Source organism: Myotis brandtii, unplaced genomic scaffold (genome assembly GCF_000412655.1).
Source record: "Myotis brandtii unplaced genomic scaffold, ASM41265v1 scaffold535, whole genome shotgun sequence".
Taxonomy (NCBI): Eukaryota; Metazoa; Chordata; class Mammalia; order Chiroptera; family Vespertilionidae; genus Myotis; species Myotis brandtii.
This window is the reverse complement of record NW_005369964.1, coordinates 100,698-115,066: the sequence shown is the minus strand read 5'-3', so window position 1 is coordinate 115,066 and position 14,369 is coordinate 100,698. Positions and strand designations below refer to the sequence as shown.

The following is a 14,369-nucleotide window of genomic DNA, read 5'->3' as shown; positions in this document are numbered from 1 at the left end:
CAGGTTCGATTCCCAGTCAAGGGCACGTACCTGGGTTGCAGGTTATATCCCTGCCTGGTCCCCCTCCCTGAGGTTGGGATGCATGCAGGAGGCAACCAATCGATGCATCTCCCTCACATTGATGTTTCGTTCTCCTCTCTCTCTGCCCCTCCCTTCCACTCTAAAAAAATAATGGAAAAAATATCCTCACTCTTTGGGTGAGGTATACCAAAAGGGGAAAAAAGTGTATTTGCAAAGTTAAGTAGAGGAAAATACAAAAGCAGACAGAATTATCAAAAAGAAAACCTTTTATTTATGTCACTAAATACAATTAGTTTCCCTGATTACAACCCATAATGAGTATCAGTAAAATACAGGCTGGTCTGTACAGAGGTGAACCACCCAGCATCTGTGTGTACATATATACATGGAACCACCAATCTCAGAAAAAGCGGAGCTGAGCTTGTTAAATTACCGTCTGTTTTAGAAACTCTTACCATTTGAGGGAAATTAGAGGAAGATTTAGGTAGCAGAGTATAATAACTTAAAAAGTTAAAAGCTTGTAGTGATAAAATAATCTTGGGCACCCTCCTCAGGAATTTGAAGCCATTGACCTGTTACAGATCCAAAGTCTGGAAAAAGACAACCAATCATTGCAACAACTGGGTTCAGTTCATTTGCCATGGGGTTGGTCATGGTGCATTTCCGGTGTATAAGTCAACAAAACAATCATGACCCAGAGGTGAAGCAAAGCCTAAAGAAAGAAAAGGTAATTTGTGGATTAGTCAATGATCCCATCTTCACCACAGGCCCAGTGAGAGGTGCATGGAGGGCAGGAACCACATCTTGGTTGTCTGTGTGTTCTTGTCCAGCACTGTGTCTGTAACATTCCAGGGGCTCAGTGCGTGTTTATTGGGTAACTAATGAAGAAATAGATGTACAACCGATGGAGGGTAGTAGTTACAATTCCTGCATATTTCTGTCAAGAGGAGAAAAGTCCTCAACTCATTCATGATAAGCACATGGACCCCAAACAACCAGGTGATTAATGGCTGGAGAGCCATGAAGTGGCTGGGGAGGCTCTTTAAGAGCAGTTAGAGCTGGTGTTCTGAAAGAGGGCTTGGCCATGCTTTGGTGAAGAGGGGTGGGAAGACGTGCTCGACAGGAATGCTGTGCCAGGTTTCAGAGGTGATTTGGGGTCCAGCACAGGACCTCCACTGACAGTCCCACTAGCTCCCTCGTGGTCGGGGGGCAACGGCGTGAGGCTCCATCGCTCAGGCATCACTGGCGTGAAGCATCACGTCTCATGCTGACAGAGCACATGTTCTTCAAAATCTCCAACCGGAAATCAACCCAGATGTGGACACGTTCTGAATCCTTTCTGAGGCCAATCTTTTTCCTCTCATTCTCTCCACCCCCACTTCTTAAAAACTTTTTTTTTTTAAAGGAGTAACTCTTCCCTCTAGTGGATCAGAGAGAAATTTCTTTCTAAGGGTGCTTTTATTCCTTTTGAAGAAGAAAATGCCTGTTTTAATTCAACTCAACTACTTTTAGCATCCCCATTCAGAACAGTGAGTGAGTTTTTTAGGCTCACAGGACACGTGAAATGGCATGCCTGACTCTGGTAACCATTATTAGAGCTAAGAAATCTGAAAGAAAATAAATCAACCTTGAGACCATTTTAGAAAACAAAGCAAAACACATGAAAGCAACTTTACATCAAGATAAAAATAAAATTGTTTTGTATTGTATTTTTTATCATAAGAGGGGCTTAGCAATGGAGTTAACTGTTAAACTGCACCAAAGTTAATTTTATTGTAGGAAAAGTCTTTGAGCAATTTATATTTTAGACATAACAAATTGTTATTTTCACTTGCATTATTAAAAATGAATTCTCTTTCAAAACTGACTGCTAAACTTTCAGTCAAAAAGACCAGCAGCTGCCTGACTGGTATAATTCAGTGGTTGAGCCTCAACCCATGAACCAGGAGGTCATGTTCAATTCCTGGTGAGGGCACATGCCTGGCTTGCAGGCTCGATCCCCAGTAGGGGGCATGCAGGAGGCAGCCAGTCATGATTTTCCCATCATTGATGTTTCTGTCTCTCTCTCTCCCTCTCCCTTCCTCTCTCTCTGAAGTCAATAAAAGCATATTTTATTTTTTAAATATATTTTATTGATTTTTTACAGAGAGGAAGGGAGAGGAATAGAGAGGTAGAAACATTGATCAGCTGCCTCCTGCACAACCCCTACTGGGGATGTGCCCACAACCAAGGTACATGCCCTTGACCGGAATCAAACCTGGGACCCTTCAGTCAGCAGGCCGACGCTCTATCCACTGAGCCAAACCAGTTAGGGCAATAAAAACATATTTTAAATAAAAAGACCAACAGCTGAAAAAATCCTAGTTAAAAATCAAGTGCAGCATTGTTTTTTAAAACAAGTTCACTTACCATATATATAATTACAAAAACTCGTGCTATGGGGTATCTTCGGAGAAAAATTCCCAGACGGATACTGTGCAAACGGTAGTGGGGAGGAGAGAAGATAAAAGAAGAGAGTTAGACTAACAACAGATCTACCTGTGGTAATATCTAATAATGCATTTTGACATTTCACTCATTTATACTAGTTCTGTGGCCACCATAAAGATTTATTTATAGTAGATTAAATAATTATTTGAAATAATCATATAGAAATGCCATAGTGTAAACAAATACTTTTATCACTACTTGGGTTTAGCTTTTAAACAACTTGGTCCTTCTCTAAATCATTTTTTCTTTTAGGAACTAAGTAAGTTATAAAACACAAGGCAAATGTGAAAACAAAAATAGGAGAAAGTCTAGTTGGAATCAATCTGCAAATTACTAATCAAAAAGCTTTTGTATGGATACTATGCTTCCCAAAGACACAAAACTACAGAAAACCAAGTAAACACTTAAACAAATGAAGTGTGAGGAGCAATATGATGTCCAGACCTTGCCACTCACACCTTTTTCCATTCCCCCCCATCAAGATGGACACAGGGACAAGCAAATACACCTTCTCTACCTTTCTGTTTCTCTGACTGCCACTAGCACAATGCCTTGCATACTGGCTCTCTAAAAATTATGTAGGCTGAATAAATGAAAGTTGAAATAGATGTGCATATTAATTTGGAGATGACTATGGCATCCTTGGTCCATGACTTTGGGAATCTTAGTAAATCCTCCTCCTTATATGTAACAACACAGCTATATTCTGATACATAAAGGTAAAAAAGATTGCTCTTTTATGCAATAACTCATTGAAACCGTGTTTAATTATAAGACAAAAGAGTTTAGTAGGATATTTAGACATGAACTTTATCAATGCTATATATAAACTGTTAAGACATTTTTCCCTTTAAAAGATAATAAAAGACAAATTATTAATCTTTTATTATTATACCACTTAACAGCGAAATAAATTGTTATTTATGGTTAGCACATGTATGAAAATGATAACGGGGGTGGTTTAGATTAAATTTGCAGGAGTCCCTGAGCATCAATGAATGTTTGGTGGTTTCTTCTAGCAAGTCTTTTGCTTCATTTATTTTGGTTGCTAAGTACAGAGATCCACCTTTATCTGGGTGATTCAAAATCATGATTCTCTGTGAGCTGTTCTAATCTCGGTCTTGCCAGCAGATGGGTTCACATCCAAAATAAGAATAGCTTCTCGCCGACTCGTTTTCTGTTCAAATCCTCCTTTATAGGATAGTAGGATGAAAGGCGAGGTGTGAAATCTTCTGTGATTACTTGTTCTACAGGTTTCCAGGCCTGAAATACACAGTGACCTGCGTATGCAAAAGCTGCAATACCCAGTCCTACAGCATCAAGCTTCCGGCCATCCTTGGTCGATCTCCAAGTCTGCCCATGTGGTCAAGGGAGGTGAGTACTCAGCATAACACCAGCATCGCCAGTGGGGGCGATGCTGCCAAGGGCAGCCGTGGCACTGCGGCAGAGGGAGACCTAAAACCCTTTTCTGACAATTATCTAAGACCTTTATTAACAGGTGCTTGCCATTTGTTGAATTTTTTTAAAAAAATCAAGTTGTACACTTTTATTACAAATTAAAAATGAGGTTCTTAAAAAATCTCAACTTGCCAGATATAAAACAATTTAAAAACCTCTAAAGGTGTATTAAGAAAAACTAGGCTTTTTTTTTTTTTTTAACATGTTTGTCATTACCAAAAAAGAGACATCTTTAGGTAAAAATATTAAAATCCCCATGCTGCATAGCTGGTCAATGGGCAAAAAGCAAGAACTTAAGATCTTCAGCTCCAATCTTTTTTGTTGTTGTTAATCTCACATGAGGCTATTTTTTCCATTGCTTTTTCAGAGAGAGTGGGAGGTGTGTGTGTGTGTGTGTGTGTGTGTGTGTGTGTGTATATATATAGAGAGAGAGAGAGAGAAAGAGAGAGAGAGAGAAATATCAATGTGAGACACACATCGACTGGTTGCCTCCTGCATGTGCCCTCCAGGGACAGGGAGCAAACCCACATGTACCCTTGACTGGGAATCAAACCCAAGACCCTTGGGTGCACAGGCTGACGTTCTAACCACTTAGGAACACTGGCCAGGCACGGTCATTTAATATTGCTGGAATTTGATCTTCATTTCTTCTTGTTGGATGACTAAACCGGATAGTAGAGATGGTAAGCTGGCGTTTACTCAGCCCTGCTTTGCTCAGCTTTGGGAGATGAATTCTCAGCTGGCGGATCAGCTGCTTTAGTCTCAGTGCCATCTTGTGTTTAGGGTTGTCTAGGCATCTGCATACATTGCAACAGTACTGATGTCGAAGTAGCTGTTGACCTTGGGTCTCTGATAATCCTGCTGGCAATTGTGTGGAGGACCCTCTGACGTGGAGAGCATCTACAATGCTTATGGTCTGCTGCATATTTACTGCCTTGCACTGGAACTCCACAAGGGCCTGTAACATTTGCTGCCTCCACACCCTTTTCTCCTTTAACTACATCAAACCCCATAGCCTTTCCTTCTCCTACACTGTGAGGGTACTTCCTGGGGTTCTCCTTCTTTATGGCAGTCTGGTATACAAGTACATCTTCTTTGGTGTCATTTCTGTTGATTAAACCATATCCGTCTCTTACACTGAACCATTTTACTGCTCCCAAAATCTTCGTTGCAATGATTTTGTCCCTGCTGGCCGGTGCCCAGGATATGAGGCTACCTGGGCTGGCACTCCCTGTGCCACTGGCTGTGGTGCCAGACTTGGTGTTGGCAGTGCTGAGGGTGGGGGTGGCAGGCCTCCCTGCTGATGGTTGGGGTGATGGTGACTGGGGCTGTCTGCAGCAGCTGCGGCTCCTCCTAGGGTGTGATGGTAACTAGGCCAGAGCGGTGGCAGTGCAGCTGCTCGGAGCTCTCTAGGGTCCTCTCTTCACTCCCGATAAACTCTAAAACATTTTCTATGTAAGGTGGATGTCTGCTAGTATAAAAAGTTTATTTATAAATATATACATAACATAAATTATGTATTATTTATGTAACATAAAAAACATATTACAATGAGTACTGTTCATTAGTAGCATCTTTTATTCTAATCACATGACAAATGAGATAAAGCATTCAAATGGATGCATTTACATGTAATAGAGACTTTCTCAATAAAATTTAATGAATTTTTAAATAGAGCTTATTACAGAAAGAAATGGTCAGGATTAATCATCTTCAATAAGTAAAGGTACTGGCAGACCTCTTAAAGCAATTTCATGACACTGAAATACCATGAAAGGAATAAGGTAAATGCCACTTAAATATCAGCTCTATCTGATGGGATTCACAATGATGGAAACCACTAGAAAAGGTTATAAAAATATTTGATGGTCCATCACTCATCGTTACTGGCAGGACTTACCTAAATTGGTCAATTGAACTAGCAGCTTTGCGGACTCTTCCATACATTCCTGCCAGACTAGTTTCTGTGTCATTAAAAAGAACAGGAACGTTTCGCAGACGTGTCCCTGTTTAAAGAAGAAAATAACGAATGGAGGTACAGACAGCAAAATGAATTTTCTAACAAGATTACAGTGAATATACATTAAGTTACACGTGGAAGAAATTCTTAAGGCCAACTTTCTAAGTATTACATCCAGAGATAAAATCATAAAAAAAAAACAGGTAAATTTGATTATATGAAATGTTTGAACTTCCATATCCAAAAAATCAAAATGTAAAAACTAGAAAAATTATTTCTCTATGAAATTAGCAAAAATTAAAGTTTATAAATACCAAATGTTGTCATAGTCAATACTAATGGACACAGCTCCTGTGCTAGTAAGAATGGCCTTTCTACAAAGCCCATGACTCCCACATCTCATCTCCAGCCCAGACCACTCCCAACTCGACTTGTCCAATCACCTGCTCCATTTCCATCTGGATGTCTAACAGTCATCCCAAACTGAGCATGCCAAGACCATGGTACCGACTGCTCGCCCCTGCTGCCAACCCACTCCTCCTGCAGTTCTCCCATCTCAGACATGAGAACTCCATCCTTCCACCTGCTCAGGCCTCCACCTTGACTCCTTTCTTCCTATCAAACGTCACAATCTGCCAGCAAATGCTGTCAGCTCACCTTTAAAATAAATCCTCACAATCCCCACTCTGGTCTGAACCACCATCATTTCTCACATGGATTAATACAACAGCTCCTCCTGGTCCCCTGCCTCCACTCAGTTCTTTGTGTAGTCTATTATGGACTTAGCAGCCAGAGGTATCTTGTTAAAATACAGTTTACATCAGCCACCCTTCTTAAGACCCTCCAGTGGCTTTCCCTTCCTCCAGAGAAGTCGTCCTACAGGCTTAAACAGCCTCCTCCAAGTTCTCTGAATTCATCTTACACTCCGTTCCCCTCACTCCTGCTGCCCTGGCCTCCCTGCTGTTCCTGCAACATGCCAGCAACATTCCCGCCTCAGGGCCTTTGCACTGCTCTTCTCCCTCCCTGGATCACTCTTCCCGTGGATCTCCTCATCGTCTACTATCTTACCTCCTACCTTTTCAATGAGGTCTTCCTGGACCACCCTAAAGTGCAATCCCTTCTCCACAGTCAGCACCCGGCGTCTCCCTTCCTCGGCAGCACATACCACCATCTCACATTGTTCTTTACTGCCATGTCCTCCACCTGCATTCCTCTCCACACCACCAGAATGGAAGATCCGCAGGGCAGAGATTTTGGTCTCTTGTTGCCCAATGTCTAGGATAGTACCTGGGTACAAACTAGGCACTTAATAATTATTTGCTGATTTTGCCACTAAAAATCAAAAGCCTTCAAATGTGTACTATTGACCCAGCATTCCATTTCTAATCATTTATCCCAAGAAAATAAGAGATGTACAGAAAATATTTTCCTCAGAACTGCTATATTAGCGACAAAAATGGCAACAATCTAAATTCCCAACCATAAGGAACTGATCAAACAAATTACAGTATTTACACAATAGATTCCTATAAAGCAATGTATAAGCTATATTATGAAACTTATTTACATGAAAAAAGTTAAAAATCAATAAAACAGGCCTCTTTTCTCCAAGTCCCATACTAGTGAGAGATATTAATCAGTTCACAGTCCAATTTACTAATGATCATATCAAACAGCACATGGCCCCATCTTCACATCAGGAGAAAAGTGGGTGCTTCGTTGGATAAAACCTCTTTCTTAATGAAAATGGTCTTTTTTTAACTTAGCAAAATCGCGTTTGAATTAGCAACATTAGAAATGAAGGTAACAAAACGTTTTTGTTTTTGTTTTTTAATCCTCACCTGAAGATATTTTTCCATTGATTTTTAGGGAGAGCGGAAGAGAGAGGGAAAGACAGAGAGAAACATCAATGTGAGAGAAACACATCGACTGGTTGCCTCCCCCAAGCACCCCGACCAGGGCCCAGGCCGGGGAGGAGCCTGCAATCAAGGTACGTGCCCTTGACTAGAATTGAACCGGCCGTTCTTTTTATTACCTTCGCCATTGTCAACTCCAGACATATTGATGGAAGACCCAGCGCTCCCAGCTCCAGTGGCCAATTTCATCTGCTGCTCGAGGCGCTCCAGCTGGAAGACCAGCGAGTTCTTCTCAGTGCTGAGGCTCTCCAGCATGGTCTGCTTCTGGATGAGAGTCTCTGTCAGCTGGTGGAGTCGACTCTCCAACTCGGACTGGCTGCTATTGCTTAGGGTTTTATTGGTAAGCTGAAAGGCAACAATTCATAAAAGTATTACATAAAACCAGTCATACAACACAGAAACCACACTGCCACATCCGCACAGGTGAACTGTGGTATTCACTGATTTCTCAAAACTCTGTAATGATTCTTTCATTGTCTACAGAAGCAATTTTCAAACTGTATTAGTGGGTCACAAAATCAACTTGTTGGTTCACAATCGACACATTAAAAAGTAGAAGAGAATGGGACGTATCAGAGCGTACAGCACATAGTATGTGAGAGTATTGTTTTGTGAAATTTCTGTATTAGTTTTGTACGTTGTAAGAACGGTAACATCATGGTCAAAAATATCTGAAAGCACTGATCCATGGGACATAGTTGAAACATTTTGACCTGAATAATAACGGTTGTGCAAAGACCACTCGCTTCCAGTGGTTTTCATCCCTGCTCTGCGATTTCCTAGCTATCTGACTTGGACAAACTGCTATAGCTCTCTGAATCTGATTCCTCCAGTGAGGACAAATGTGCTTGCTATCTGTCTCCTCATGTGTTAAGTGAGGACAGCAGTGCCTGTTGCACGTGGTATATAGGGATATTAAATGAGAATTTCCTAGTAGGGTCTGGTGACGGTTGTTAGTAACTTCCTTCACTGCATCTTCTATTTGTTCTAATCTGTCACCATTTCCCTCCTCCACTCAGCTGTCCACATTTCCTGCTTGGAAAATTCAGTCCCCTTCTCTTATCTAGGCTCTACCTGCCTTCAGAGCCTCTTCCTTGAAGCCTTTTCCAACCACCCTAGCCTGAGCTGACCTCAGCTTTCTTTTAGACTCCCATGAACTGCCTCAGCATTTATCAATCACTTTGGTAACACTGTTTAAAGGAGTCCATTACTTATTGAGTCAATCGCCTGAAGAGAAGGGAGGAAAGGGCAATCTACAACTACAGAGTAAGCGAAAGCATGATTTTGGCAGTTAATGATCAAGACTGGTAAACTTGGGTGCTAGGCACAGGCTGTTTTCTGCATGTTTCACATTTTCAGAGTTACAAAGAGGTCTTGCTGACTTCATGAAAGACCTATCAATTGCTAATAGAAAGATTTATCCCTGGATTTTTCTTAGGAAAGAGAAAACACATTTATGAAACTGGCAATCAGCATAATCCTCACTGAAGTTAGAAGGTATTGGGCTAATTCACATCTCCCTGAGTGACTCTGGCTACAAGATCTATAATAATAAAAGTGTAATATGCTAATTAGACCGGACAGCCGAATGACCTTCTGGACGTCCTTCCAGACGACCTTCCGGACGAAGAAGGGGCTGTGAGGGCTGAGAGCAGCTGCCACGGCTGCGTGGGCACAAATTTCGTGCATCGGGCCTCTAGTACTTTTATAAGAAGCAAGCCACAGAATACAGCAAGTGCAGACTCATAGATGAAAAGTCTGTATCAGGTTGAAAATAACACTGTACCACTGCAACAAGAAAACTCAGATGAAAGTATGGAAAAAGAAGATCTTACTGTATTCTTTGGAAAAAATGTGGCTTTACAATGAATGGTATCTTTGCCCAAGTTGTAAATGACACATACCTGATTCCTAAGTTTCTGAATTTCTTCTTCTCGATCTTTAATTCTGCTTTGCAATGTGTTCTTTGTTCGATAAAGATCTTCTTCTATGTAATGGAATTCCTACAAAATGAGGCACAAAATGAAAGTTAAAACAGCGTTCCTGCCCTAACTGGTTTGGCTCAGTGGATAGAGCATCGGCCTGCAGACTGAAGGGTCCCAGGTTCGATTCCGGTCAAGGGCATGTACCTTGGTTGCGGGCACATCCCCAGCAGGGGGTGTGCAGGAGGCAGCTGATCGATGTTTCTCTCTCATTGATGTTTCTAACTCTCTATCCCTCTCCCTTCCTCTCTGTAAAAAATCAATAAAAATTTATTTAAAAAAACAAAAAACCCACAAAAAACAGCGTTCCTTCCCTATTCCATCCCCAGAACCTAAAACAGTGCCTGACACATAGTAGACATCAATATGGGCTGAGTATATACTGAATGAATAAATGAACAGATTTGGATGGGTCTGATGAAAAGTTATACTTCAGCATCATGTATCAATTTGTAGATTAATGTTTAAGCACAAGTCTTTACGTGGTCATATGTTTTAAATTTTTCTGGAACTGCTACTGGATCATCATATGATAAATGTATGTCTAACTTAAAGGAAGAAAACCTGAAAATTGTTTTCCAAATACCTGTACCAGTTTGCATTCCCACAGCAATATGAGAGCGTGCCAGTTCTTCCGCATCCTTCCCACACTTGGTGGTGTCAGTGTCTGTAAGTGCAGCTAATCTAGCTGGGTATGTGGTGCTGTCTCATTGAGGTTTCACTTTGCATTTCCCTAATGACTAATGATGTTGAGCAGCTTATTCATGTGCTTATTTGTATCAGGCAATATCTTGTACCTTTTTTGCACTGTCATTAATAAAAGAGAGAAAGAAACAAAGAAATACCTCTGGGTTCACTATCAACTGCATTAAACCACTGCTAGTCTGTACAGTAAATACGATCATTCAGAGTCAAGTCGAATTTAAGAACAAAGCACATCCAGGAAAGAAAGAGTAATTAGTTGGCTAAGTACCTTCAAAAGCATTATGTAGCATAGGGAATATAGTCAATTATATTGTTAGTAACTTTGCATGGTGACAGATGGTAACACCCTGGGGGTAATTTTGCAATGTATATAAATATCGAATCACTATAATGTACACCTAAAACTAATGGTATATTGTATGACAATTTAAAAAAGCATTATGCTTCACTGTGCTGGGAGCTTCATATAGCTCCTTCAGTAAAAGGAGCTGTATGAAGACAGACATGTGAGATGGACTAAGCTGCCAGAGATACTTTAGACATTTAGTTCAATTTGCTCATTTCACAGACTGTAAAAACTGAGATAGTGAAAAAAAAAAAAGAGAGAAAATGGCCCTAGCTGGTTTGGCTCAGTGGATAGAGCGTCAGACTGTAGACTAAAGGGTCCTGAGTTCGATTCCTGTCAAGGGCACATGCCCGGGTTGTGGGCTCGATCCCCTGTAGGGGGTGAGAGCAGAAGGGAGCCAATCAGTGATTCTTTCTCATCATTGACGTTTCCATCTCTCTCTTCCTCTCTCTTCCTCTCTGAAATCAATAAAAATGTATTTTTTTAAAAAAGAGAGAAAATGAGGAAGGTAATTAGGGTAGAAGAATAATTTACAGGTACGCCTTATTTCTGAAGCTCCAGGCTAGCACGAAATTTAAGGTTGAAATTATCTAAACTGATAAAGAGCACTACAGGACATTTAATCTAGATGTTAAGTACTTCACATCTAGAACATCTGATTACTAAGTAAACAGCCATAGCTACATTCAGCTCCACTTTCTTCTACTCACCTCCCTCATTTTATAGAAGGGCACTGGAAAAGAATGTGGTTGAAACCATGTGCCATAATAAAATGAAAGTTATCTCACTAACCACCAAGAATATAAAATTTTTGCCTTTAAATATATATTAGATCATTAAATAGATTAAAGTGCAATTTCTGAAAGGACAGCTAATCTTGTAATTAAATTAATATAGCCCATAATGTACTCTACAGGTTGCTACTCAGTGAGTTTTTCTCTTAATATGCAAAAAACAGATTTAAGTGCTATTTTCATAATAAAAAACAAGTATTTCTCTGAGAATTGAACCAGTTTCAGAAAAAATAAATCCTAATGAAAAAAAAATCTGCCAGGCCAGAATGGCTCAGTTGATTGAGTGCCGTCCTGTGCTCCGAAAGGTTGCCAGTTCAATTCCCAGTCAGGGCACAAACCTGGGCTGCGGTTTTGATCCCCAATTGGGGCACGTACAGAGGACAACCAATCAATGTTTCTCTTTCACATCGATGCTTCTCTCTCTCTCTGTCTCTCTCTGTTCCTCTCTTCCTCTCTCTAAGCATGTCCTCACATGATGATTTAAAAAAAAAATCTTTAAAGGACATAAATATGCAAAGCTGGAATAGTTTTATCTTCTATAAAATAAACAGGATAGTGATTTTATTGTGAGAAATGAAATAAGAAAATGTAAATTAAGTGCCTATAACAATGTCACTGCTCAGTAAATTATAGATGTTATTAATATTAGATAAAGAATCTTATTCTGAAAATGTGGCTATAAACATGTTTAACTGTGTTAATATGAAAACTACTATAGAAGTATATTAAAGTAAAATATACTTGGGGAGCAGACAACTGCTAACTGAACAATGAAATAGAATCTTAACCATGATTTGTAAGTATAATCTGTATAAGCACTTTTTCTCAATCAGAAAAAGTAATCTAATATGGTACTAATGTTATATCTCTATTAACTAGGAATTACTGTTGTGTCCAGAAAGTACAAATGTAGTAAAATATAAAAATCAACTGATGCTTTTAAGTTTTCTATATGTATACACTCTGACAAACAAATATAAAAAAAATACAGAGTAGTAGAAAAAGAACTCTAGGACAGGAATCCTGAATTCTATTCTATTCTGTAATTAGTTGTGTAAAATTAGGCAAGTCCCATAACCATTTTGTGCCTCTATTTTTCAGCTGTTAAAACAAACAATTAAAGAGCGTGGGACAGTGGTGGCAGCCAGGCCTGTCTACCACTAGTTCTCTAAGCACATCCCCTAAGAATGTCAGGAAGCTGCTTTACTGGGATGTGTCCTCGTGTGACAGCTGGGAGACAGTCTTCTCCAATAATCAATCTAAAATCCTTACCTGCTTCTGTCGGTCCAATTCTGCCTCAAGTTCTTGTTTAGATGCTTTATGCCCAGCTATTTGGTCTTGCAGATCTTGCAACTGTTCTCTTGTTGATTCTGCTTCACTGACCTGCTGAGCCTCCATATCCTAAAAAGATGAATCTTACATGTGAAAGTAATCAATAACTGTTCAGTTCAATATGTACTGAGCAATCATCACGCACCATGAACTGGAGTCAGCAGGCACGGGAGGGACAAAGATGAAAGACATGGTCTCAGCCTAAAAGGAGCATATAAACTGACACTTCATTATATAATACTAGAGGCCCGGTACACGGAATTGGTCCGGGGGAGGGGGGGTGTCCCACTGCCCAGCCTGCACCCTCTCCAATCTGGGACTCCTTGGGGGATGTCCGACTGCCAACATCCCTCTCACAATCCGGGACCACTGGCTCCTAACTACCTGCCTGCCTGCCTGCTTACCCCTAATCACTTCTGCCTGCCAGCCTGATCGCCCCCTAACCGCTCCCCTACCAGCCTGATTGACGTCTAACTGCTCCCCTGCCGGCCCGATAGCCCACAACTGCCCTTCCATGCCAGCCTGATCGCCCACAACTTCCCTTCCTTGCCAGCCCAATCACCTCCAACTGCCCTCCCCTGCCAGCCTGATGGCTCCTAACTGCCCTCCCCTACTAGCCTGATCGCCCCCAACTGCCCTCCCCTGCTGCGACCCGCCTCCTCCGCCAGAACCGGCCTCCTCCGCGCTGTGCGGAGCCATGGGACCTCCAGGCCTCACTGCACGGAGTGGCCGCCATGCCCCACCTCCCCTGTGCATGTTGCCATCTTGTGGTGGCCATCTTGTGATGACGTTGCGCACGAGGGCGAGAGGACTACCTAGGCTTTTATTAGTATAAATGGCAAATGGTGAGAGCAATGAACAGGATAGCATAGCTGCCATGGCACATAAACCATTTGGTTTAAGAAGTACGAGAAGATGGGGGGTGGCGGTAGCCAGGGAGACGTCAATGGGGGGAAAAGGAGACCTATGTAATACTATATATAATACTTTAAACAATAAAGAATTAAAAAAATAAAAGAAGTACGAAAAGACAGTGCCCCACTGGGAGATTTATATCTGTATTCAAAAGCTAGCAGTTTCAAAAAGAACTGAACTGCCTGGCCGGCGTGGCTCAGTGGTTGAGCATTTGAAATCAATAAAAAATATAATAATAAAAAAAAGAACACATGTTCTGGAATCAGACTAGGGATCACATCCTGGCTCTACCACTTTACAAGTCATGGGAAGTTACTTTCCTTCTTCATACCTATATTTCTTCAAACTGTCAAATGAAACTATATTATTTCCCTTACAGGGTTATGATAAGGAATAAATGAAAGGAGATATATCTATATCTATATCTATATCTATATCTATGGCTTAGTG

The 14,369-nt window shown here is 40.9% G+C and overlaps 1 protein-coding gene across 1 annotated transcript in view; it reads right to left on the bottom strand.

Annotated features, from left to right (window-relative positions):
- Positions 1-269: 269 nt before the first annotated feature.
- Positions 270-14,369, bottom strand: part of GOLGA5 (golgin A5) — a 33,234-nt gene continuing 19,134 nt past the window's right edge. Inside the window, 6 exon segments of the mRNA XM_005877828.2 lie at positions 270-733; positions 2,431-2,494; positions 5,870-5,975; positions 7,965-8,190; positions 9,750-9,848; positions 12,945-13,073. Of these exon segments, the coding sequence (XP_005877890.1) occupies positions 653-733; positions 2,431-2,494; positions 5,870-5,975; positions 7,965-8,190; positions 9,750-9,848; positions 12,945-13,073 (705 nt within the window). The 3' untranslated portion in view covers positions 270-652.